Below are 24253 nucleotides of genomic sequence, written 5' to 3' on the forward strand. Positions count from 1 at the left end.
GCATTTCCAAGAAAGCCTCAGTAATACCAAACCTCATCAACCATTTTCAGTATGTTTTGTCTCCTCTTTGCCATCTTATTTCTTGCTAAGAATAAAATTCAGACCAAATCTTTTAACAGACAGATTCACAACAGCTTGTGCATCGGGACATGTTTGGCAGTATGTGACAGGATTTTTTCCACCTCCTAGAAAAGTTCTGCTAAATATTCATGCATTTCCCATTGAAAGATACCTGATTCTTGGCCAAACCAAAGCGTTTTAGCAGACAGAACAGGAGGGCTCCTTCCTCCTTGCTGCACCTCTGATTCTCGCAGGTTTTGCTTCACACCTGGTCTCTGCAAACAGATGCTTTCAAACCCAAATTACTCCACTCTGGAAATGAGTTGTAACCTGAGATATTGCCAAATCATTGCATGTTTTTGAAAGATTGTTTTTTAACTTTTATGTGGAATTTATAGTTTGTGGGAGTTTCTTATAGTGTTCAGCACCATCTGTCTATCAGAGGTAGCTGAAAAATGTCTGTGTTATTAAAAAAGTTCAAAACAAAGCATGAATTTTTCTTTTGACATGTTTTCTTATTTTGAGAGAGATCTCACAATTATATTTGCTATTAATGAAAACCAGGAAATGTTACTGGAGAGTTTAACTTGTCTAAGAACACTTTCATTAAGAACTGTTTTGTAGTCTTGTTTTCTGCTGAAATTTTTTTTACACAGCCGTAAACACAGTGAGGAGGGTAACACAGGGTCACAGGAGGGCTCTGATTTTTTGGGTACTCAGTACCAGCTGCTGATGAGCTATTTGTGCCCGGGGTCAGGTTGGATGTGTGGGGAACAGAGATGGGAATGAGCTTCTGTGTGGGTGGGAGCTGTCACTAGGAAGCAGACTGTGAGCGCCTGCTTCAGAAAGGAGAATTCGTGTTGGAAGGGGCCTCAGAGGTCTCTAGCTCAACCTCCTGCTTCGAGCAGGGGCAGCTCTGAGGTCAGACCAGGCATCTCAGGACTTTATCTAGTCTAGTCTTGAAACCCTCCCAGGATGGAGGCTGTGTTGTCTCTCCCGGCAACCTGCTTCAATGCCTGACTGTCCTCATGGGGAAGAAGTCCCTGTTTATACCCAGGTCGAACCTCTCCCCTTTCAACTTAAACTTGGAGTCTTTCGTCTTCCCACCAAGCAGCACTGGGAAGAGACTGGCTCCATCTGCTTGATGACCTCCCTATAGGTATTGGAGGTGACCTTAGGTGTCCTCCCGCCAAAGCCACCCCTTCTCCAGCCCAACCATCCCAGCTCCCTCAGCCCCTCCACTCCGGCCAAAACCATCACGCTGGCCCTGCGCTGAACTTACCCCAGTTTATCAATGACTGCCTTTGTCAGGAGGGAACTCCAAACTGGGCACAGTGTTCAGACGTAGGGTTGTTACCCTTGTTACTTGTTAGTGCTGAGTGCTGAGAAGCTGAGTCCTGAGTAATTGACCTGTGACGAGCCTGTCACGGTCTGAGATGAGCGAGACGTCGCTCTGCCCCCTGCTCGCTCTGTCCCCCTGCCAGTGTCTGCTGCCCATAACCCTCAGCAACTGAAAATACAGACATGCACTTTGGCTGTGCCAGGGCAAAGTGGGCTTGAAAAATAGGAGTAATGAGGAGCAGCAGCAGGCCACGCACGTGCTCTCTGCTTCCCCAGCTATGGAGGGTAGTAACTTCGAGTGGACGGGAGGGCTGGAAAATACCAGCTCACGTGTGAAGTACTTTGGCCATGAACTTCAAAGCGCTTCCCAAAAGGAGGTTGAATTGCTATTCCTGTTTTACAGATCAGGAAGCCGAGGGAAAAGGGAAGGAATGGTTTTGACCGAATTCATCTAGCAGCTGCTGGCAGAGTCAGGCAGAGACTCCAAGCGCTACCCATATACTGTGCTGGCTCTCGGCTCAGGGACCCGTCCCTGCCCGCTCCACTGCCCAGGTGCTCTGCTACGTGGTGGCAAATGCCTGCTTGGGAATCAGGCTGGTGACATGATAACAACAGCCTTCAAACCGTGCAGATGTATGGTTCCAAAGCAGAAGCGCTGATCAGAAATACCATGAATTAGTCATAATCTTATCAAAAATATTTTATTTATGAAAGTAACAATTATACTATACAACCTATATTGGAAGTACATTGAATAATTGCTAGAATAAATACAGGCAATTAATTCAATCTTTTTATAGAATGAGAGGATTTATTTGACATTTGAATGTTAACCCAAGCTTTAACTTACATCATAAATAGTTAAAAGGCATAGTCAAGTTTTTTTTTATTTTTACTGTTTCTTTTGCTTTTTTTAATACTGTTCTATTTTGTAATCAACATGAATCAACTCTCTGATCATTAACATAATATTAGTATGACTTTCAAGCAATCATGTACCTCAAGATAATCAGACAAATAAGGTAGTGTGTGTGCAGTTCATTCTACAGCAGAATCTATTCATGTCTGCATAAAAAAGAGAAGCTGAAAATGCTTCTAAGTTCTTTAAGCATCATATGCTGATTTCTGCTTTACCACAGTGCTTTTAATACCAGAATCTAAAAAGGGCATGTATCTGTATGCAGCTGGCTTTCTGTTGCTCTTTATAAATTAATTTAGGGCTCAATGCCACATTCCTTTGGCTGGTGAAGGACTGCAGAATTTATTCCTGAATATTATTTCTCAAAACCATGGTCCAAAATAAATGTCCAAGACTGATTATTAGGCACCAAGGATGTGATGGATTTGCTAAGGCTTGATGTTTTCTGATAAAAAATTGGCTTCTTTTCTGGTAGATATGCTCTAGTCAGACACAAATTATTGGGCTCAGTACTGGGGTCTGTATTACACTGGATGTCAGAGAAGCTGATGATATATTTTCTGTAAACTGTGTGAAGGGCACTGCAGAAGTTTTATAGCAAGACACCCACATTTTGAAAGTGTTGATTTTAAACTCAAAAATCTGAACAATCTGCTTGGTAACTAGCACATTATGAACAACTACGACCATCAGTGAAGTCAACAGTAGTTTTGGGTGTCCAATATTTCTCCAGATCAGAAGTTTTTTGACTCCTCAGGTCCCATATAAAATCAGTGGGAGCTCTCCTATAGCAATGTCTTTTCCAGTGGCATGGAGGTCTGCCTTCCCTTATGGCTATTGTGCATGCCAGGGATATTATGCTCTCAGCAGAGAAGCAAATTTCCCTTTTAAAATGTTATCCAAAACAAAACCCCAATTGCACATATCTACCCCTTTGGCCTTTTTTACGCCTTTTTTATGCTTGTATTCAAAAACTGACAATGTTGGGCCTTTCTTAATAAATGTCTTCAAAGAGCACATTTAAATGCCTTTTCACAGAAATAACCATTCATCAGTTGCAAAAATGCAGAGAGACTTTTTTATTCTTTCTGTTGTGAACAATATCAATTCAGCACAAATTTGGGGGGGAGAAAGTATGATCTTTTTTCCCAAATGTACTTAAAAAGGCTAAAGAACAAAATGGTGGGGAGGCAGCTTTTTTTGGCAGATAGTAAAATATAAAATATGTGATTTAAAAAAAAGTTGGCTTAAAAATACACACACACAAATAATACAATAATATAAAAATACAGCTCAGCCAATGGCCTCTTAAAATTTACCTTTGGCATTACATTTGGCAGCCTAACACAAAAGACCCTTCCTATAAACAGAACTATAAAAAAAGAGAAGTTCATAAATTAGGTTGCAAGGGGTTGTAAGATCCTTTTCTTGATTCTCCAAATTCCTTTCCTTCCTGTCCACACACATAAGCATGACCAGTGAGGTATATAGAACGTAACACTGTCAGGCGTATGCACAATAAAAAAAAAGTGCATAAACATAGAAGTTCTCCCATTTTCTTGCGAACAGGTCGAAACTGTGTGGTTTGCATGTTCCCCCCCTTGGAAAAAATAAAATCATTTTTTATTGTTGGATTTTTTTTCCTTACTTTGGCAGGATGAAAATGAACCCAGAGGAATATAAATGTCCTATTCCCAGCAGCAATGATCCATTTCCCTTGGCAACATTCGTCTGATGCCACAGATACTACAAGGTCGTTGGGTTGCTTTACAACGCTCTGGGTAACTTCCCACGGAAACATCATACGTCTAGCACCATGTCATAGTGTTGCTCTTTCTTCCGCCTGCCACATTTGGTGATAAGAACCAAGTACAAAGTCAAAAGCATAACCCAGTAACATGCATAGAGTATTGTGCCAATGATGAGAACTGTCTGTTTTGACTCAGAAAATGGCTTTTTTGATTCCTTGTAGATAGTGAAAATTACGCCACCTAGGAGGATTGTAAACCAAATGGAGACTGGAATGAGTCCTATAAAATTAACTACAATGGTTTTTCTTCCTGATGTGCCCCACCCTGCTTTGTTTATCGTGGCAATTGCAAACATCTTTGCTGGCAGTAAACTTGACATGTACAACACTGAGTAGAGTGACATGAAAACCATGACAATGTTGCCCCTAAGGAAGCTGGCAAAGGAAGACTTTATCAGGCCCACTAACTGAACTGTCAACAAGAAGAGGAGGATGTTCCAGATTTTTCCCCTGTAGAAGAGCTGAATGACTGTGGCGATAAGGAAGAAAGGAAAGAATCCAGTGATTACAGCTTCATAGGTCATCCACAAATGGTGCTTGTGGAACCACATTGCATTATAAAGCCACTCTCTAAAGTACGATTTACTCCAGCGGGTCTGCTGATTCAGCCACCTGAGATACTCTATTGGTGTTTCGGTAAGGCACTTGGATCTAGCTGTGTATTTTGTTGCATAGCCCAGACTTAGCACTCTGTTAGTTAGATGCCTGTCATCTCCGAAGCTGCACTGGGAGCCCATAAATTCTTGATTGTACCAATCTTCCACAAATTCATGGAGTAAAGAGTTTCTGTACATTCCCAGAGGTCCGCTGATGCACTGTACACAGCCAAAATAGGACTGACAGGCTCTTTCTATGTTAAATGCCATCCAGTATCTCACGCTGCTCAGAAAGGAGATCCAGGAATCGTATTTGTTCAAAATCTGCAAAGTAAAAAAAGTTTTCATTTTACATGAGCTCTTGAGACAGAAAATATACACATTGGATCAATAAGGAATTTGCAGAGACTAGAGCACCATTAGCTGAAATACAGGGGGAACATCACTCCTGTGTCCAACTCACGGTGAATCCAGGACTTACCTTATATACAGTCCAGGACATTGACAGGAAGGGCGAGATGAAGCCTTCAAATGTCTCTTCCACCAAAGTATTCTCTTTTTCCTCACAACCTTTCCTATTCTCCACCAAGAAACTTGTTTTCTGGCTCATTCTTCCTTTCCCTTCACGCCCCGTTAAGGACCTGCTGGACTCAGACTTTCCCGAGAGGAGATGGTGGACTCCAAGATGTGGCCTCCTGCTTCTCTGCCCCCCCTGCACACATCTCTGGGACTCACGGGACTTCTTCCAGCCCTCCTAAAGCTATGCCGGAGCATGAGAAAGGCTGAGCACATGGTCTTTGGCCTACATTTTCGGTATCACAAGGCTGGCCCTAGAGGTTTGACCCCTGGACTATGTCCCCATATCCGACATTAGGCCCCCTGAGGAACAATCTGTCCTGATCTGTCTCTGTAGTACCAGCCCCGTTCTGTTTCCCCAAGACACACTGTGATACTCCAGTAGAGTATTGCTTTGGCCCGCATAAAGGTCTCAGTCTTTCTCTTCCGTAAGCCCCAAAGCTCACCTGAAGCTCAGGCCTACACTTAAAATACAACATAAACATAGCCTAGGAGTCTGAACACTAAATGGAAGTATGAGCACGTGCAGATGCCCAAGTCCACGTCTTCACAGCCAGGTTCTCAGCACATACTTTGTGCTGGGGAATGTGGCAAGGAGGTGCACAGCAGGGTGGCAGTGCCAGCTCTGCACTGATACTTTCTCAGCGTGGGGATTTTCAGGGCAATCTGTGGCCTTCTACAACTAGAAAGCATTTCCTTGCAGCTAGAAAAAAATAGGCTTTTGCTCTGATGGCCCTAATTTCTGTCAGGTTTGGAGGCCAAGGGCCAATCTTGTCTCTATTTCTATTTAATTCCAGAACATTTTAGAAGCAGCAGGGCTCAGGGATAGGCTCAAGCCTGGCTCAAATGTATTTGGTGTATGCTGGAAAGTGAATTGGGGAAAAAAAAAGCCCAGCACCTCCATTCTGTCACCTTTCCTCCCAGAGGATGCATGTCCTTCCCACCTCTCTCTGCAGATGCTTATGAACCTTCAGTATCATAGCTGAACCCGTACTGCCTCCCTCCAGTTGTACTCACAGGTGCCTGGCATCTCACATGAGTCGAGTGAGTGTGACACCTGGTTTGTGGTCAGTCCAGAGCCACAAAGATATTCAGGCTTCTGTGGGAATCTTAATTTCTGGAGTTAAGACCCACATGCCTAAAATACTTCTGACTATTGGGGTGTTCATTAGTAAGTGCTTGCCCATATAGATGGCTCTTTCTCCTCTGTATCACATAAAAGCCCAACTGAGTAGGGGGGACCGATCCTAAGGCCAACTGAAATATTCATATGCATTTTTCTTCATAAATTGCAGCAGAAGCAATTGTGTCAAAAAAGAATAAACAGGCCTTTGCTGTAGCTGTCAGCCAAATTCGGCAATGCTGGAAATCCTAACAGAAGTGGAGCTTGGCTGACTTGGGGGCTTTCCATTGTCCTGCCTGACAGAGATGCAGAGGAAACCCAACAATGCACAGAGTGCATAGTGCACTGCATTTCAAAAAGGCTTTTATTCCTAACAATCTTGGCTGCCAGTAGTAACATAATTGAAGTGCTTGGGGTGCTGGACTTGGCTTTGGGAGACCTGTTCTCAATTCCCTGCTCCCCTATAGCTTTTCTTTTGTACCCTGAGCAAGCAATTATACTGAGAGACTCAGAGCTGCCACAACAGTCCAGACAATGCCATGGGGCCTGACATGCCAACATATATGGGGCAGAATAATATTTCTTTGCTTTCTATGGGTGTTAAAAATATACAGTGCTCACATCCAAGAATAAGAATTTATGTTCAACAGACAGAAAGGTTAAGGTATCATGAGAGCCTCTGTAATGGTATCACAGTATATTCAACACTATTCCAGGCAAGGAAATCTCTTGCAGTGCAAATAGTTGCTGAAACCCCTCTGTTAATCTGAAAACTGTCATACTCACCTGCACATCACCTCCAACTCCTCCAACCATTGGATCTTCTTCTAAAACCTTTACCATCTCCACAGATGAGGCTGGATCAAGCATTGTATCTGAATCACAGACCTACAAGTAAGACAAAACAAGAACAAAAAAGGGTTAAGGAGCACACTAGAGAAGAAAATAAAAATCATGCGAGTGATTGTAGTGACTCTAAATGCATATTCTCCTGAATGCAATTAAATCTCACTTTGGAGTCTGCACTGATACTTCTGTTAAAGGCCATTTGTATCAGGCAGCAAGGAGCAGTGCTGAATGAAACAGTGCTTGTTAGGGCTGTGCACGCAAAAAAATCCTCTTTTCTGTATCAGCTCTATTTGTTTTACTGGCACACTGGGCTGGCTTCTTCGAATAAGATATGCTCTCAAAGATGGGGCACTGCAGAGCAAGACAATGTTTGTGGGTGTATGGCAGATTCCTGCTGAGCCCTGGCATAAAGTTTCCCTGCATCGGCTGCATGGTTGGAGCACCCTGGTCAAATGTTGCCCATTGCCATATGAGGGAAGGAGCGAGGAGTTAAATTCCAGACACTTGTTATAAAAAAGAAATAGAAGAAGTCAACTCGGAGTCTGGGAAGAAACCTAATAGTTCTTTCACTCTCGGAAGGCTTTAGCAGTCCATGTAAGATGCATTTTGGATTCCAGAACAAACTCATTTTTAATTTTAGATGCATGATGTGTTATTAGTAGTGCAGGGATTCGACATTTGATATATAGAAATTATTTGCTATTTTCCTCTGGCATTCTTATAAAAAATATGTAAGGCCAGAAAGAGCAAGTCCCGAAGTACAGTACTCCACGAGACCAGGGCAGAAATAGATGACACACAGAAGGCGTTTCAGCCACACAAACACTCCTAGTCAACTAAACACTGTGTACATTAGGAATTGGCTTTCCCCCGGAGAGTAGGAGGAGGGTTCAGACAGGCTGGCCAGTCTGTGAGGCAGCTGGCATTGCTTTCGTTTGCTCAGAGGAGAATGACAGGGGCTGCAGCCTGTTTAAAACGAGCGGGTGTCTCCTTATCACAGCTGCTGCTGCTGAAAGCGGTGCCCCCATCGTCTGTAAACTCATTTCACAGACACCCAGAAACTGGAGCAGAGGAGGCTGTCCCAGAAACACCCCTCTAGCTGGCTGAATCCTGCCCTACAGATTCTCATACTGCTTCCAGTTTATCCCCATGTTGCATTCCTGTGATTTCAGATGGGGACGGTAGGGGCAAAAGTCGGTAGCTCTGCATGAACAACATATTAAGTCAGATTCTGGTGAGGCTTCATATCTGGTATCCTAATTTTGGTGTCCTTTCGTCCAACCTTTCAGTTCAGCCTAAGGCATCTCGCTCCAGGGGAGTGGAAACTTTCATGTCTGGTCTATGAGGGGGGAGGAGAGTGTTTTGGGACTCTGCTACGGACCAGACTCGAGCGGGGAGGATACCTGGAATAGTCGGGCTGCATAGTTCAGGATGCAGCTGAGTGTCTGCCGACATGCTCCCCTCTGTGCTCACTCGGAGGGGGCCAAGAGGAGAAAGGTGATGAAAGCTCTTATATTTCCATCAGGAGAAAAGCAACAAGCATCTCCAGCTCCTGCTAACTTGATGCATCCAGCTCCTCTCCCCAAAGGACTCATCCTGAGGAGCACCTCTGTAACCTGGCCAAGATGTGCCTTCAGCTTTGGTGGAAAGCTGTCATCAGTGATAGCACTTGGTGATAGAAGGGGAGCAAAACAATTGTGCTGAAGAGGAGAAAGGATGCCTGTGTTTTTATCTGGGGCTTCCTGCACAGACCTGTGGCTGAGTTTTTTGAGCAGGGAATTTACTGTCGCTGACCACCCAGGGCTCAGGCAGTGATACTCATCCCGTTTCTTGTGACAGCGAGTGGTGGGCTGGGATCAGCTCCCTCCCCAGCTCCTCCGATTTCCCTCCAGCACTTGTCACTTGATGCAGCTGAGCAGCCCCACACTATCAGATGCATTTATCTATAGCAGAAAGACCTGCCCATAAGCAACATCATTAATCTGAGATGAGGAATCCTGAAAACACTGGATTTATTTACAAATTACTAGCATGTGTCCTGGGCATGCCAGCACAGTGAACATGTCTGGGTTTCTGCGCCAAACCTGACAAGCCATCATTTTCCATCTGGATGAGGTTTTTGCAGGTGACAAGAGGACACGCCGAGAGAAAGACAGACACTTAGGAACCCAAATAAAACACACCAAGGTCTGCCCAGCCAGGGGTGGCCTAGCACACCCCAAGAGGTAATTTGTCATCTTTCCACTTAAGGGCTTAGTGACCTAGAAATTACTGCCTTGGGTCACAGAGTCGCATGAAAGGGATACTCGACCTTATGCAAGCTGTTCAGATACTTGTTATAATCAGTGGCAGTTTATCTAAGCTGCTTTGAGAACTTCAGGCTGCGCTGGTACCTCCATCAGCCAAGATGAATTGCATCCTGGCTGCCCTGACTAGCTCTGAACAGACAATATCTGCCAGTTTAACTCCTTGCACCCTCCTAACCTCTTCCAGGACGGAAATAAGCCTTCACAGCAGTTTCAGGTATTTAATGAGAGGCCACTAATGAGCAACAGCTCGTTATCTGCATTGGTCTGACTGCTTATGATTGCCTGTCCGTAACCTGAAGGTGTCTTTTAAGAACCGTAAGGCCCACAGTTTCAGGGGTGGGCAATAGTGCTGACTGGTCCACTTTTTTAGTGCTTGATCATCGATGCAAATTGCTCAGCCCTTAAAATGTCAGGCCTGTTTAAAGTAATTTACCCTGGGTACCCCCAAAGAACCATTTGAAATATCTCAGCCTTCATTCATTCATAAAACAGAGCCACATTTTAGCTGCATTACATCATGACTGTGTAGTAGCCAGGGCCACCAAGGTGCTGCATTTCTAGCAGAGATGTGACTGTGGCATCAGTCATTACTGCAGCCTTTGGTAGCTGCTTACAGGAGCACTGCAGTCCCTGACACATTCATTAGGACTTCTGAGCCAGGTCAGGAGCATTAATTGACTGAAAAACCAGAAATAACCCTTCCATTTTCTCAGTTTATGGTATGACTGTTGAAATAGAAACACTTTTTTCCAGGTTCCCTGAACAAATGCAAGAGCTGGACTGAGGGAGGAAACTTGCAGAGAATCTGTTTCCTCCCTGCCTTCTCTCTCTGCAATCCGATACTTCTGTGCAAAGTGATTATAAAACCATGCTAATAAAGAAAACCAGCATTTTTATCCCATCATAGTCCCTCACAGCACAGAACCGAACTGCAGACAATGGAGGGCTTAAGCCCATTGTTTTCAGAGAATAAATCAGTTTCAATTTTGGAAGCAGTAGGGGATGGGTTTTAAATCTTTGCCTAACTTTCCCAGCTCCAATAACAGTGCAGTTCCCAGCACTTTTCAGTTTCTGCCCCTCCTGTGCATGGAGGACTCGCTGCCCTCAGCCCAGCTACCGGCAGCCTTTCCTCATCCCTTGGACACTGTGCCTGTGATGCTGTGCGGAGCGGAGCGCGCACCCCACACACCCCCTCGCACAAGGCTGGGCATGGACCCCAGAAACGCATAGGGCTCAGCCACGCAGCTGCCCTGAGCCAGCCAAGAGCATCTCGTGGGGAGCTGCCGCTCCACTGGAGGAGACTGCCGGGTGCTCTGAGGTGGGGAGAAGCGGGGGAAGGGCTGAGGGTGGTTAATTAGGAAGATCATGCCACATTCAGTGGGATTAGACAAATGAGCCTTGCTGGCCTTGATCGATATGGAAGGGTCCTCAGTGTCCAGCCAGAAACCCTGATCCCACTCCCCTTCCTCCACACACGACCTCTTCCCCTTCCCGCAGTCAGCAGGGCTGTTTGCAGGAGCAAGGAGTGCTTCCATGTGTAAGGCAAAAACATAGAAAATCTTTCACGGGATCCAAGGCAGCTGGAAAGAAATGTGTCTCTGCTGCTTTGGAAACAGGGAGAGAGGACCCAGCCTAATTCATTTTTAAGTGAATAGTGTCATAAGGGCTTTAAAGGCCAAGTCGCGGTGAGTGAGGTAATGCAGCTGTAAGTGATGAAGCAAAAGCTCCTTCAGGCTTTAGCTGAAGAAATCTTTCTTTCAAGGCTGCACATTGACCCTTTTATTGAATACTCCGCATGGCCTTCGAAGCCTTTAAAATATCCCCATCTTTTTTACAGACTCCACCACTGCTCCGAGACATTCCCTGGTGCCACCAAATACCTGTCTGTCTGCTTGCACATGGGGCCACTAACAACCTCACAAAATAAAACCTTATCCAAGATCTCAACCTACAGGAGCAGAGATGGGGTCTTCAGGAGACCACTGGCTTTGTCGGAAGCAAAACCATTTGGATGAGGAGGCAGTACTGAAGTCTGGGAAAGGATTTCAGATTTCTCCAGTAGCTGGTGCACAGATTTAACATATTCATGGATAGGTTGACCATTTTAAAAGGTAGCAAAATACGCTTTTAACGGTCAAGCTGTTTCCAAACAGACTGAAAGGAGCACTGTGTTCATCAGGGACTAGGATGGCCTCTAACATGCTGCACGAAATACACAAAAGCTGCTTTCTTTCAAAGTGTGTTTGAATTGGCACTGACCTGGTGCTCTAATACCTACCTGTACATAATCCACGCTTCTCCCCAGTGCTTTGAATGCTGTGTACATTACTTCTCTTTTTCCACCCCATTTCTGCATGATGCAAACACTTTTGTTGGACAGGACCAGCTGAGATACATGTTGCATGCTCTCTCTGTGAGACTCCTCCGTCTCACCCGGACCTTTGTCATGGAAGTTATTACTCCAGATATAAGTGGCAGATTTGTCCCTACCCATGATTTCAGTAAAAATGTCCATCATGTAAACGTCATCTTCCGAGTTCCCATCAATGACCATAACAACTTTAATTCCAGGGTAGGTCAATCTTTTCACAGAAAGTAAACATTTTCTTAAGTAGTCAGGATCCTCTTGATAGGCAGCAATACAAAGGGCAACTGTTTTGTTCAGCTTGATTGGAGTCTCTAGCGACCGCTTCATTTTCCTGTGCTCTAGGAAGGCAAACAGGCTTTGGATGATGAGATGTGATGCCAGGATAGCACCATAGAGTCCAAAGGAGAAGTAGTAGTTGTCTGTTTGGATGAACTGGTAGCCCACAATGTAAGCAGCGGTGATTCCCAGCAGGAGGGACACCCCGAAGAGGGTGGTTCCAAGTATTCTCAGGATACATATAAACCTCTCACAATACATCTGCAAAGAAGCACGGAAGCCGTTAGCAGAGCCACCACTTGCTGATATAAGACCTCGTAAGAGGTGCGTGTGGCTACAACATAGAGCTTGGCATCAACAGATACACCCTGTGCTTCTGGCTGTGTCACGGACTTACTGCATCACCTTGCTCAACATCTATTTGCAGTACTTCCTCCACGCGAAGTAAGATTCAAATACATTTACTGTACCAGGGATGTTTTCTACCATTTGTAATGTCCTCACAGAAGGTGCTCTCTGTGTCAGGATCTTATTTTGGCAGCCTGGGCTTGCTGAATTGAGACCCTCTGTCATATTACCCTGGGGCAGTTGGAGAAGGGCCTTTTGGGCCACCACTCGCTTCATATGGTCATGGGTGAGCGGAACAGCTGAATGTCTGGGCAGCCCCTCCTCATCCCCCATCCATGTCATGACTGCATCCCACCCTGAATCGCTTCTGTCGCTTAGTTATATTTGCAAAAATATTGGAAAGACATTCTTAAAACAGATGTCTGAATGTATTTATAATTTTTTAAACAGATGTCTGACTATATTTATAATTTATATTTATATAATCAGACATCTGCTTTAAAAGGTCTTCTTAATTCCATTGCAAAAATGTATTATTCATACATTTGTGTACATAGATATATGCATGTGTGAGCATGTGTGTATAGGGCTAAAACTTGACTGAGATTAAGTCTGTGGCAAAAGTACACATTAATTTAACAGAGCCAAGACTCCACCCTGGACTCAGAAATTCATTAGAACATCAGTTGATTCTGACCACTTCTGCATATTTAGGTTACCTGCCTGTAAAATCTTCTAACCTAAGCTCTGGGCTCTGGAGGAGCTGGCTGGCACGGAGGGTGCTCTGGTATTCTTGAGACAAACGATGTAGGCAGGCAGACAGGCATAATGTATTGCTGCCTAACTGCTTTTTCTTGACAATCACATTAACGACTTTATGCAACAGCTTTCTCAGGATTACAGGAAAGTTAATGACAATGTCTTATGTCAATTGATGTGTTTGACGTTAAGGACATAAAACAGATAATGTCTATTTAAGGCTAACCCAGCAAGTGCGTTGCAAGTCAATGAATCTGAAACTCATGCTTGAATATTTTGCTGAATTAGGACCTCTCAGAGTAATGGTCTTAATGTTTGTATTTTCTTACTATTATTCATATTTTCCCTGCTGCTATCATCTTGCTCGTCTGCTGATCATGTTTGTTTCACCATCTGTTGGCCAAAGCTGAAGTTGGAACAGCACTTCCTTACATCATATATGCCTTTAACTCTTTCTTGAAAAAAATACTACCAAGCTGCAGCAGCATAGCTGTCATCAATTATATTTCTGTCTGAAAAGTTACAGGCTTGGAAAAAAAAAAGTCAACACAGAATCACTTACAAAATAAAAATAAACTAGGCGAGCATAAAGTCTGAGGTTACAAAGACTATGCGTTTTTCCACTGGCTATTTAGGGTCTTAAATTTCAAGACAGGAGGAAGCCTCTTAAATGTATATTTGGAGACACTGTTAAAGAAATCGGACCCTATCTCTAGGACTTCCTTGAATACTTAACGGCTGGGCTCCAACAGGTGCTATAACCACCCACCAGCAAAAGGGACCGTCCCTGCCCTGGCCTGTCTGAAAGTCTTTCACAATGGGGGCATAAAGAAGCCTAGTAAAAGATAGCTTATGCTTACCACCACTACAGGTGAATTAAAACTCAGTGCCCAAAATAGACTCACTTTAGAAAACAGATTAAGTAATGGATCCCCTCTAGATTACCTTGAAGTCAAATAGCCTGTGTGTTTATTAATCCCTCAAGCACACAGAAGGTCACAACCATCAAGGTAAATGTTTCATTAACAGTGCAGTTGTACTCTGCTTTCCCATTTGGGGTCCACTATTTCTCTTCTCTTGCCAGAAATAGAAAATTCCTTTTAGTGAGTAGGGGCTAAAGTCTGCTTACATTAAGAATTATATGGCTGAAATAAATGGAGCGCTTGTACGGGTAGGGCTCACAGGATTTAGATTAAGATCTGGAGCGTTTATATTTGACTGACTGTATACTGTACCAGCCTTCTTTTATATTAATTTGCTATTGCTTTTCTCTTCATATGAAGTGTTTCCACACAAAAGGAGAAAAAAAATAAAAGAATTCTCTGATCTTGTCATTACAGCACAGCTTCCCTCCCTTGCGAAAAAACAGTCTTTTAAGATCAAGAAATGGATTTCTGGTCTTAATAAAAAAGCATTTTTTTTTTTCTATCCTTTCACTGTCAACCTTGGGAAAATAAACTGTGTTTTGATCTAAATTCCTGGCTTTCATCAAAGAAACTTTCTCCTTTGTATGTGCAATTGAGGTTTTTATGTATAGTCTTTTAACTGACTGAATCTCAGGGAAAGTCTGGAAAAAGTTGCTCAATATTCTCAAGCTTTAGCACGTGAGCTGTTGATAGCTTGCCCAGCAGAACTGATCTTTATCAACATGAACGTGCCCAAACAATGGCAAAGAAGCCAAAAACTCTCCACCCTTCTCCAATAATTGAGCCAAGAAGTTAAAAGGAAATGACGCTTGTGCAAGTCTGGGACCAAAAATGAACTGCTGAGTCAAATACTAGCACTGAGGGTAGGGAATCGCTGCATCAGAGATTCTAAGGACAGGCAGTGCTGTTATGAGTATCTAGCCTGGCCCAATGCAGTGAAATGTAAAAGGACATCCTTCATAAGACATCAGTTGAAAATCATTCCTGAAGTTTCCTGAACTTGTCACACAAAGCTAAAATCAAGTGTTATGAGAGAACCAGTGTACAGTACTGTGTTTAACAGTGCAAGCCTAAAATAATGCCATGCTGAGTCAAGCTGAGTCAAATACTTGGTGAAGGAGAAACACCCACGTTAACTTTCAAAGCCATAATTACTTTTCAGTCATTTCACTGATAAGCACTCTTTCTAAGGACTAGCAATATTTTTTCAGCAAAATGTAATTACTTATAGCCAAACTTGCTATCACCACAGCCCTATTCAACAGCTGACTAATTGGTGGAGAGTACCGTACACACCTCATTCATATGATCAGTGCAGGTTAGTGTTTTGTTTATGTCTCAGCCTAACGGATCTTCAGTTCCTTGAGGGATTTAATCCAGTAAGTTTGTCCTGGGAAACAGGCACTGCAGCACTTAAAAAAAAGAAAAAAAAGCACTGCCTAGGCTAGGGATGAGCTGCTCAACACACGGAAGACATGCAGCCAGCCCATATTCCTGGATCAACAAAGATAATTGCCGGTCGTTTCTGTATACACATGGAACTGCTGCTACATGGGAACATGGTGTTGGAGTGAGGAGAGGGACAGAGCTCCTCACCTGGTGAGAAGGTGAGTTGGTGGGTTACCTTACTGTCTCTGGAGTCATACCTGGATCTTGCACTTTCTGGGCAGGTTTTTAACCAGTTCTGTAAAGCAGGAGGAGGAAGATAGTACCTGCAATGTTATTTCTTTATTATAATTTTTTTAAGAGTGAAAGCTATTTAGCACTGAAAGAAGTCAGAGGGTCCATTGCTTTGCATCAGCCCTGAAGGACAGTTCCAGGGGGCAATAGAATTGCACTGGCTGTGTCAGACTCTTTTTGGAGGTGCCTGTGTCCCCCATATACTGCACAGGAAGCCTGAAATAGGACTGCTAATTGTACTCTGCACTCTGGGTGCCTAAATCCTTTATGGGCACCTTCACCTAACCCCACTGTGCTGAACCCAGTACAAGCTTTACACAGCCTCCAGCAAACAGGCTCAAGGTTCGTATGCACAAGATGAGTGTATGTAGAAAGGCTTCACAGTCTACTACTGAGCAATTTGTTATCATGATCTTGCAGCTGTTTATTTCCATGGATGGAGCTGGTCAGTGCTAACCAGCACACCTAGTAGAAATGAAATATGAAAGCCATATGCTAAATCCTAATGCTACGTAGGCTGTTGCTGATTCAGTGACACATTTTGATTCACCAAGCGGTCCCAAGTATATATGTGCCTTGTAGCGACTGTACAGGAGGAGGCAACGTATGCCTTTTTGGGGGCTCCTCTGGAAAAGCATGGCCAAGAAATGAACTGCTGCATGTACCCGACATCAGAGTCCACCTAGTGAACTGTTGGCGTTGTGTCTCTTTTGGAATCCTGATAAAGCCAGACAAAGACTGGTTTTTTTGGTCACATCGGTGATGAAGGAGAACTTATTCTACATTACTATTAACAACTGGCATAACTAAAAGTTGTAGTCTTCTAACATTAGTTTCATGAAAGACTTCAGGTAACAGTTGACTGATACCTACACTGTACGTATAATGACTGGGGTATTAACTCTAACTCTAGAGATCACACTCCTGTCTCAGACTGAATAATGTCTTAGATCTCAAATTAGAAGAACATAGCAAAATATGATTGAGTTCTCTCTATTCTGAAAAAGATTTAGGCTAGCATTTAACTGTAGTTATGGTACATAGATCTAACTTTAATAAGATCTGGACATTTGACTTAAATTCAGCAGGTCCTTATGCCCTGCTTTGGGTTGGGTCTTTGCTCATCGAAGAACACTGCTGACTTCCATGGTAAAGGACCACCTTTCCCCCCCTCCAAAATCATATAGCACAGTCTGTCTGTATGGTTATTAACCAGCTTTCATGTATCCCTGAGAGTAACAGGACCTGGAGATAGTTCATTCCTTTGCAAAGTCAGGAGGCAAAGAGAAAAAAAAAAGCGTAATTCGTTACTAATACACCAAGAGAGTAATAAACAGAGTAGGGGCAAATACACATCCAGAAAACCTACGTGTGTTGGTGTCTGAACACATCACTATTATCTGCAGTCTGTTCACTTGTTCTGCACCAGCTGTTGTGTAGCTGCTATGAGGACTAAGGAAGCAACCAGGTGGTCCCCGGCATCTGCTGATACAGGACATGGAACCAGTGACTGATGGGAGGTCAAACTGAAGTTAGCTTTGCTTGGAACACATGGGATGCAGCTCACTACATCATCTGTTTCAGAACTCATCTCTTATGTACAACACTCGAACATATTGCCATGTAGTACTTCTGGCTAGCTTTTCCCCAGAAGATTAAAAAGCAAGACGGGGAGACACAGGAAGTTCGTACATAGAACGTAACGATTTGGAAGGTTGTTTCAAAGAATTAGCACTTTTTAATTTCAAACATCTGAAGACGTTTTTTAAAAACCTTACACTGCAAAAGTCAGTATTTGTCTGGGAGTCAACAGTAAAGGTTCAGTCACAAGTGTGCTTATTTTGTCCCCTTCACCTTTAAAGGTTCAAAAGAGCTGTGCCTCTCTCTAGACATCTAGGGCTATGGCCACATCACAAAATAGTCTCATACTACAGGAGCAGATCTGCAGAGGAACACCTGGTGCTGAGGGCCTAACTCCACCCTCGATACATTCTCATATTTTACTCTGAACTCAGTTTAGTCAGACCCTGTGGATTGAAAACCCATTAGGGTCTGAAAAGTGTGCTCCAGGGGTACATCTTGCAATTAGTTTCATTCAAGAGGAATCCAGTTTGTGCGCCCGGTGATCGCTTTGCAGTACAAACCCAAGCAATTTGGTTGGAGAGGGGAGTACTTGTAGCATTGGCTTCAGTAGCAGACTCCTGATTCAAAATAGATTGGTAATACAAACCAACCTCATGTACGAGGTCTGCACATCAGACTTGTCTGCAAATCTTTGTTACAACCAGAAGTGCTGAGCACTGAAAATCTTTGAAAACGGCTCGTTTTTACATACCTGTACAGAAGCTGTATTCTTTAGTGTCTACTAGTCATGGTCCTCTGAACCTTAGTGCTGAGGCTTTGGATTCAGCAAAGCATGTAAGTATGTCATTAAAGATAAGTGTGCACTTAAGTATTTTGCTGAAGAGGGAAATCAGTGGATAATGTATCCCGCAGTTCTGTAGTGCAGGTGTAAAAAAAAAAAAATCTTTCTCTGTGAAGCTGCTATTTCTGGGATACTTATAATCAAAATGTATGCATACACTTGACAAATTTATTATAGAGATTAATCTCCCTTACGAAAGTTGTCAGAGGGGACATTGCTTAACCACTGCATTTCTTACATTAGGGAATCTTAGAGTGGACTGGAACCCATACAATTAGGATTTTATTCCTAGTGTTGCCATTCACCTGCTGGGTGACCTCAGATAAGTGAATTCACCTCTCTCTCTCTCAGCTTCCTCACCTGTAAAATGGGAATCATGATCATGCAAGAGGTTCTTGGAGGTCTACAAAACTCCTCATAAGGCTTAGATTACTGATATTTGTAATGTTCCTCTTTCTGGTGTGATATAGGACCCACGGGCTCTCTAGTTCCGTATAACTGTTTTTCCTCAAAAAAACCCCAACAGAAACCCGAACCACACCACTTCCCATTTTCCTTGCCTATATTCACCTGAAGGTATAGTCAGTAGAGGTTTGTCTGTAATAAACACACAACTCTTACTCAGCAGGATGCCTGAGATCAGTGAGGTTGGCAACATAAAAGCTGACACATGTGGGTATAAGCACATACAGCTACCGAGGGCCGGTTTGCGCACAACCAAAGGAAGAATATCAACTTTTATAAGCCTTAAAAAAACCCAACCTCCTTCGTTGTGAGAATAACAGCGTTGACTTCAACAGAGCAGCTGCTTCAATGACGTGAGCGTGTTTCAGTACATGTGCGAGTGTGTGCATGCACACAGGCTGACACGTACTGTATGTGGCCTTACACACATATACTCTGTGCGTACACACAGACCGTATCTGAGGGCTACAATTTTTCACCCAATATTTAGATTAGTTATTAGCCTTATTTTGGTGGCAAAATAAACCATTTATCTTTGAAGTACAAATGATTCCAGGTACACATTAATTACAAGCATAAAATAGCTGTCCAGACTCCCTCTTCTATTTTACAGCCTGCAGAGAGGAAACTGAAAAGTTATGTTACATCTGTACATCTTTACTGCAGCAGAGTTACCATATCTGGTGCTTTTGGTTATTTATCACTTCCAGATTTTGTCATGCCATTGATCTTCTGGAAAGGGCTCACATAAGACTAAAATTAACTCTGGGATTAGGTTTAAAATAAAGAACAGGATTAGTAATGATGGCAAACTGTATCTGCATGCACAGGCTTTGATCAGCAAATAAGCATCTCCTGTCTGCTCAATGTATGTTTCCAACTAAACTGCCCAAATTTAGTCTCTTACAGGTTTGAGCAAACCACACGGAATGAATTCTACAGTTGTTGGTTGGATCTGTCCCTAACGTAGACAGTGATACATTAGTTGTTAAATTAACCAAAAGAAAGAACCCCCCACCCCCCCAACAAATGCTCTAAGAACTAAATTGTATTTGTACTCAGATATTTTGGATTGTGGTAAAACAAAAATCTAGTTTAGAAACGTTTTCTGATTGCTGGTTACGAAGCCCATGGATGCTTTTGGCCCAAAGCTGACTGCTCCATGCCTTAATCCATCAAATAAATATTTATTTGGTGTTCACAGCTTATTATCTTATAACTTGTTTATAAAGCACCAGTCATATCTTTTTTGACTTAGTCGAGTCCCATTACACTGAATGGAGGAGTACTTTGCTGCTTTGTACGCTAATCTTGAATAGTGACAAAATGAAGCAAATTTGCTTCCACCCCATAAATATGAACAGCTGAGTGTGTTGCTAGTGAACTAGCATGGGAAGCTCTACTGAATCCAGCAGAGCTGCTCTTCCTACTGGGAAAACCTTTTCCCAGGTTTTTCTGCACTTGCCTGTAGGAGAAGAAAGATTTACTAGCATGAAATAAAATCCTGGCTTTACCGACACCAGCGACAACACTCCTCTAACCTCGGCGGGGGCTGGATTTTGAGCAGTTTTTCGGGGGAAGAGAACACATTTCCCCGCCATTACCCCCAGATGACACGACCTACCCAGTCCCTGAAAGGAGCCCCAAGGCACCCACGTTACACGCCGTGCGCGCCGGAGAAAAAGCGCACGTGCGCCTACGGAAAGGCGATCCCTAAGGAAGGAGACCGCGAAGCAGAGCGCCAGCGGGGAGGAACGCCTACGCCGTGGGAGACGTGGGGCCACCGCAGGCCCCGAGGAAGGGATCAGACGAGGCCCACCCCGCGTGTTGTAGCGTTCTGGGGTCTTCCCCGGGGCGGGGCAGTGGGGTAAACTCTCCCTCGAGGCCCCTTTCGCCCTCTTTGCCAGCACGGCTACGCGGAGTCCGGCGAGACTCGCAAGAGCCGGGCCTCGGCCGTGTCCCAGGGACACCAGCCGGCACTCGAACAGGTGCCGGCAGGGGCCGTTGGGGACGGCGGCCCGCGGAGAGCCACCGGCGGGGTTCCCGGCCGCGAAGGAGACCCCGAGGACCCGCAGACTCCCGACGGGTGAACACCGAGGGGGCGAACAACACCGGGGGAGCGCCCGCGGCCGCCGCCCCGCTCCCGGGCCGGGTCCACGCGGCTCCACCCGCCGCCGCGGGGCTGCTCCTCCGGGGGAACCCCGGCCGGCCCCGCAGCCAATGGGGGCGGCGCTGCCTGCGTCACGGCGGGTGGGCGGGGCGCCGGGGGGGAATCCCCCGCGCTGCCACGTCACGGGGGAGGGCGGCCCCCGCTCCGCCCGCCGGCGGCGGCCCGTGCCCGGGCTGGCGGGGGCGGCCGGGCCCCCTGCCCGCAGCCCGGCCGGGCCGAGCGCGGGCGGCGGGGGGGCCTTCCCCGCCCGACGCCGGCCGGGCATGGGGGGGGGGGGGGCGCTCAAGGCGGCGCTGGAGCTGCCTTCGCCCCGCGCCCCCCCGGTGTGACCCTCCTTCGGCCCGGCCCCCGCCGCCGCCGCCGGGCGCCGGGCCGGGTCTCGCCCGACGGGGCGGGGCGGCGGCGTGCGGCGCTGGAAGTTCGCGGGCCGCCTGCAGCTCCCGCCCCGGAGCGCCCCTCCTCTCCCGTCCCCTCCCCGCCTGCGGGAAAGCGCCCGCCCCGCCCCGCTCCGCGCAGCGCGGCGCGGCGCCCGGGCAGCTCGGCCGCCTCGGTTTGTCCCCTCCGAGGAGGGAGCTCATCCCTCCCGCCGGCCGCCTCCGCGCCCGCCTGCCCGGCCCGCCGGCCCGGCCCTCCCTCCGCTCCTGTCACGTCCCCCCGCCCGGCCCCGGGTGCAGAGGCAGGGGGCGGCCGGGGAGAAGCCGGGAGAAGGCGGCCTGGGCTCGGAGCAGGTCTCGCCTCCCCCGCTGGGCGCAGCGGAGCGGCTGCCTAACCTGTTGCTCCATTTTATTTTAATTTTAGGTTTGGGTTTTTCTTTTTTTTTGGGGGGGGGGGCCTCTGTGTGGTTTGGTTGGTCGCTGGTTTTTTTGTTTGTTTGTTTTTGGTTTTTTTTCCAAATCTTAAAGCTCAGCGATATCTTAAAGGGATTACACGGAGGAAGGGTTGAAGCTGAAAACCTCATTCATCCTCGCTGCTGTCCTATTTATTGCTGAAATAGGTGTAGTGTAGAGCCGGTAAGATCCTCCCCCAGCCCCACTCGTATTTGGGGGATCCGTTTCAGCTTTCCTCCCTTGAATAGTGGGGATGGGTGGGAGGAGAGGGTCTTCTGCTCTTGAGATGACAGAAGCGTAATCATAAATCACCTACCTTGTTTGTCCTTCTGTCCTTTGGTCATAGAGGGGCTCCAGCCAGCTGTGTGGTCTCACGTACCGTTGCTCCCGCTGAACAGTTTCCAAGTTTGAGGTAAAAGATCAAATCGCACTTTTCAGGGACTTACTGAGACGCTCAGAAATAAAAAATAATTAAAAATGAAAATAATAAAAAAAAATCGTTTAAGGCTATTCAGTCCTACTCATTTTCTCCCACGTGTTTTCACAATTACCGTGTATTTGTCTTTCTCTGCTTCAGTTTCTAGCTCAAAGTTGTGGGATTTTTTTTTTTTTTTCAAATAATAATAATAAAAAAAAGTTGGAAGTAATAAATTAGGAGTTAGTTTCTCGTGGTCGAAGCTGAAGCTCTTATTTCAAACCCGGCTAGCCAGGAGCCTGGAGAAGTTGCAAGGCAGCGTCTGAAAGTTTGAGATGTACAGCATCAGATAAAGTCTCTTTGGTGATGCCTTGCTGACCGAGTAACTGTTTCAATGAGGTTTCTCAGCAGCAGCAGCAGCAAACGGGTAATATTTTCCAGACGTCTTTTTCTTTCCTGCTGCTGCTGCTGCTTTTCTGCCTCCTCCACGTTATGGGGTCTTTTAACAAGTGAGACTTGAGTTGTTTTAATAGGCGGAGGATGGGAAGAAGGAGGGGAGGGAACTCCTGTAAAAAAAAGAAACCAACCCTGCCCATTGAAATGATCTCAGCCAAGGACCAGTTCAGCGGCAGGAATTCAATTAGCTAAGTTGCAAATTTTGCAGAGAAACGCAATACACATACGGTGCCACCACCTGATTTCCTCTTCGTGCCCCGTAGGTAGGGGTGAGACCCCAAATTTCCCCACTCCCTGCATCTCTGCGCTTGGGGTGTGGGACTCGTCCCTCCCACAGCCACTATTCGGCTGGGACGGTTTTTGCTGCTGCTGGTTTTTATTAATAAGGGAATTGCCTCTATGAATGGATGAACTTTGCAGTTTCCAATCCTGCTTTACCCATTCACTCTCGGAAACATTTGCTGTAGTAAATACCCAAGAAAGCTCCCACTGGCATTAATACCCATGCCACTTGCGTTAAAACAAGCCAGGAAACGCGTTAGACAGTTTAAGGACTGGAAAACCGTGGTGGTCGGGGTTTTCATTTTCTTTTCTTTTCTTTTTTTTTTTAACCAGAAGCGTTCACTCTGTGCTCAATTGATGGTTTACAGTCAGCCGGGGGCACCGGCAGTCACCAGCACCCCCCCCGCCGGCCGCCCGCCAGCAGCTTTCCCTCGCCCAGACCGGCTCCTTCCCTTTGTAACTCCCCTCCGCCTCGAAGGCGGATTTCCCCGCTTTTCGAACCCCCGTTTCCACTTGAAATGCTTTACAAAAGGCACTAGGTGGCACTGTTGAAGTGAGAGGAGCAACGCGGAGCCTGGTGACACCCAGGGCTGGGACCGGTGCGCGGAGCCGGGCTGGGTGCTGCTGGGGCTCGCCCTGCCCTGGCAGGACCCTCCGGGGGAGGAATCAGCTCCTCGTTCCTCCGTGCTGTTTTCTCAAGGACCACAAAGGTCGCTGCTTGGAGGCGTCGAGCCCACAAAGGGGACCGCGTCCAGACACCGGTTGGGAAACGCGGCGGTGACTCCTCGCCGAGTTATCGCCCGTCTTACCTTCTGGCGTGGGAAAACTTTGCAGCGCACGGGGGGACTCCTCGTGGGCAACAAATGGTTTAAAGTCGATGGTTACTTAGGCTGGGGATTTTTGGGGTACCTCGGGGAAGCGGCCAGGTTTTCAGGTGTGCTCAGACACTGCCGAGGGGAAGAGCGGCTTTAGGATGTGCATCGAAGTCGAGCTCCTTGGGCAATTGGTCTGCCCCCCAAAAACAAGTCTGCCTTTAGTTTAAGCCAGAGTTTTGTGGCTGTTTTAACCTGGCAGTACCAGGGAAAGCAGCTGTCTCGCTCTCCTGCTTTGGGCTCCTCATTCCTGTCTCCTCACTGTCCCTTTCCCTGTGTCCCGAGAACTGACGTAGGTTAGAAAATAGTTGTTTGGGGAGAGGGAGCAGCAAAAAAGTAAGAACAGGTAAGCTGGGCAGGGAGAAGGCAGGACAACTGCTTTTGGCAGCAATCTGGTTTAT

At 45.8% G+C, this 24253-nt stretch overlaps 1 protein-coding gene and 1 long non-coding RNA gene across 4 annotated transcripts in view; one reads left to right on the forward strand and one right to left on the reverse strand.

Annotated features, from left to right (window-relative positions):
- LOC138684823 (uncharacterized) overlaps nucleotides 1–14668 on the forward strand; it is a 99645-nt gene extending 84977 nt beyond the window's left edge. For all 3 annotated transcript variants that reach the window (XR_011324126.1, XR_011324124.1, XR_011324125.1), the window contains one exon: nucleotides 3977–14668. This is a non-coding gene — a long non-coding RNA (uncharacterized lncRNA). The remainder of the gene's footprint in view (nucleotides 1–3976) is intronic.
- HAS2 (hyaluronan synthase 2) lies at nucleotides 2087–22755 on the reverse strand. The gene is made up of 4 exons (XM_069779976.1): nucleotides 22144–22755; nucleotides 11862–12488; nucleotides 7212–7313; nucleotides 2087–5050 (listed from the first exon to the last, which is right to left on the reverse strand). Exons 2-4 carry the CDS (start codon nucleotides 12486–12488, stop codon nucleotides 4121–4123), a joined length of 1659 nt encoding a protein of 552 aa, XP_069636077.1. The 5' UTR covers nucleotides 22144–22755; the 3' UTR covers nucleotides 2087–4120.
- Nucleotides 22756–24253: the final 1498 nt, after the last annotated feature.

The sequence above is a fragment of the Haliaeetus albicilla genome, chromosome 3, assembly GCF_947461875.1.
Source record: "Haliaeetus albicilla chromosome 3, bHalAlb1.1, whole genome shotgun sequence".
NCBI lineage: Eukaryota > Metazoa > Chordata > Aves > Accipitriformes > Accipitridae > Haliaeetus > Haliaeetus albicilla.

Excerpts from the sequence above, each read along its gene's own strand:
- HAS2 (XM_069779976.1), bottom strand. The coding sequence starts at position 12,488 with ATGTATTGTGAGAGGTTTATATGTATCCTGAGAATACTTGGAACCACC. Across the intron at positions 7,314-11,861 it reads GAAGCGTGGATTATGTACAG|GTCTGTGATTCAGATACAAT; the intron begins GTAGGTATTAGA and ends TCTTACTTGTAG. Across the intron at positions 5,051-7,211 it reads GAGTTGGAGGTGATGTGCAG|ATTTTGAACAAATACGATTC; the intron begins GTGAGTATGACA and ends TTTACTTTGCAG.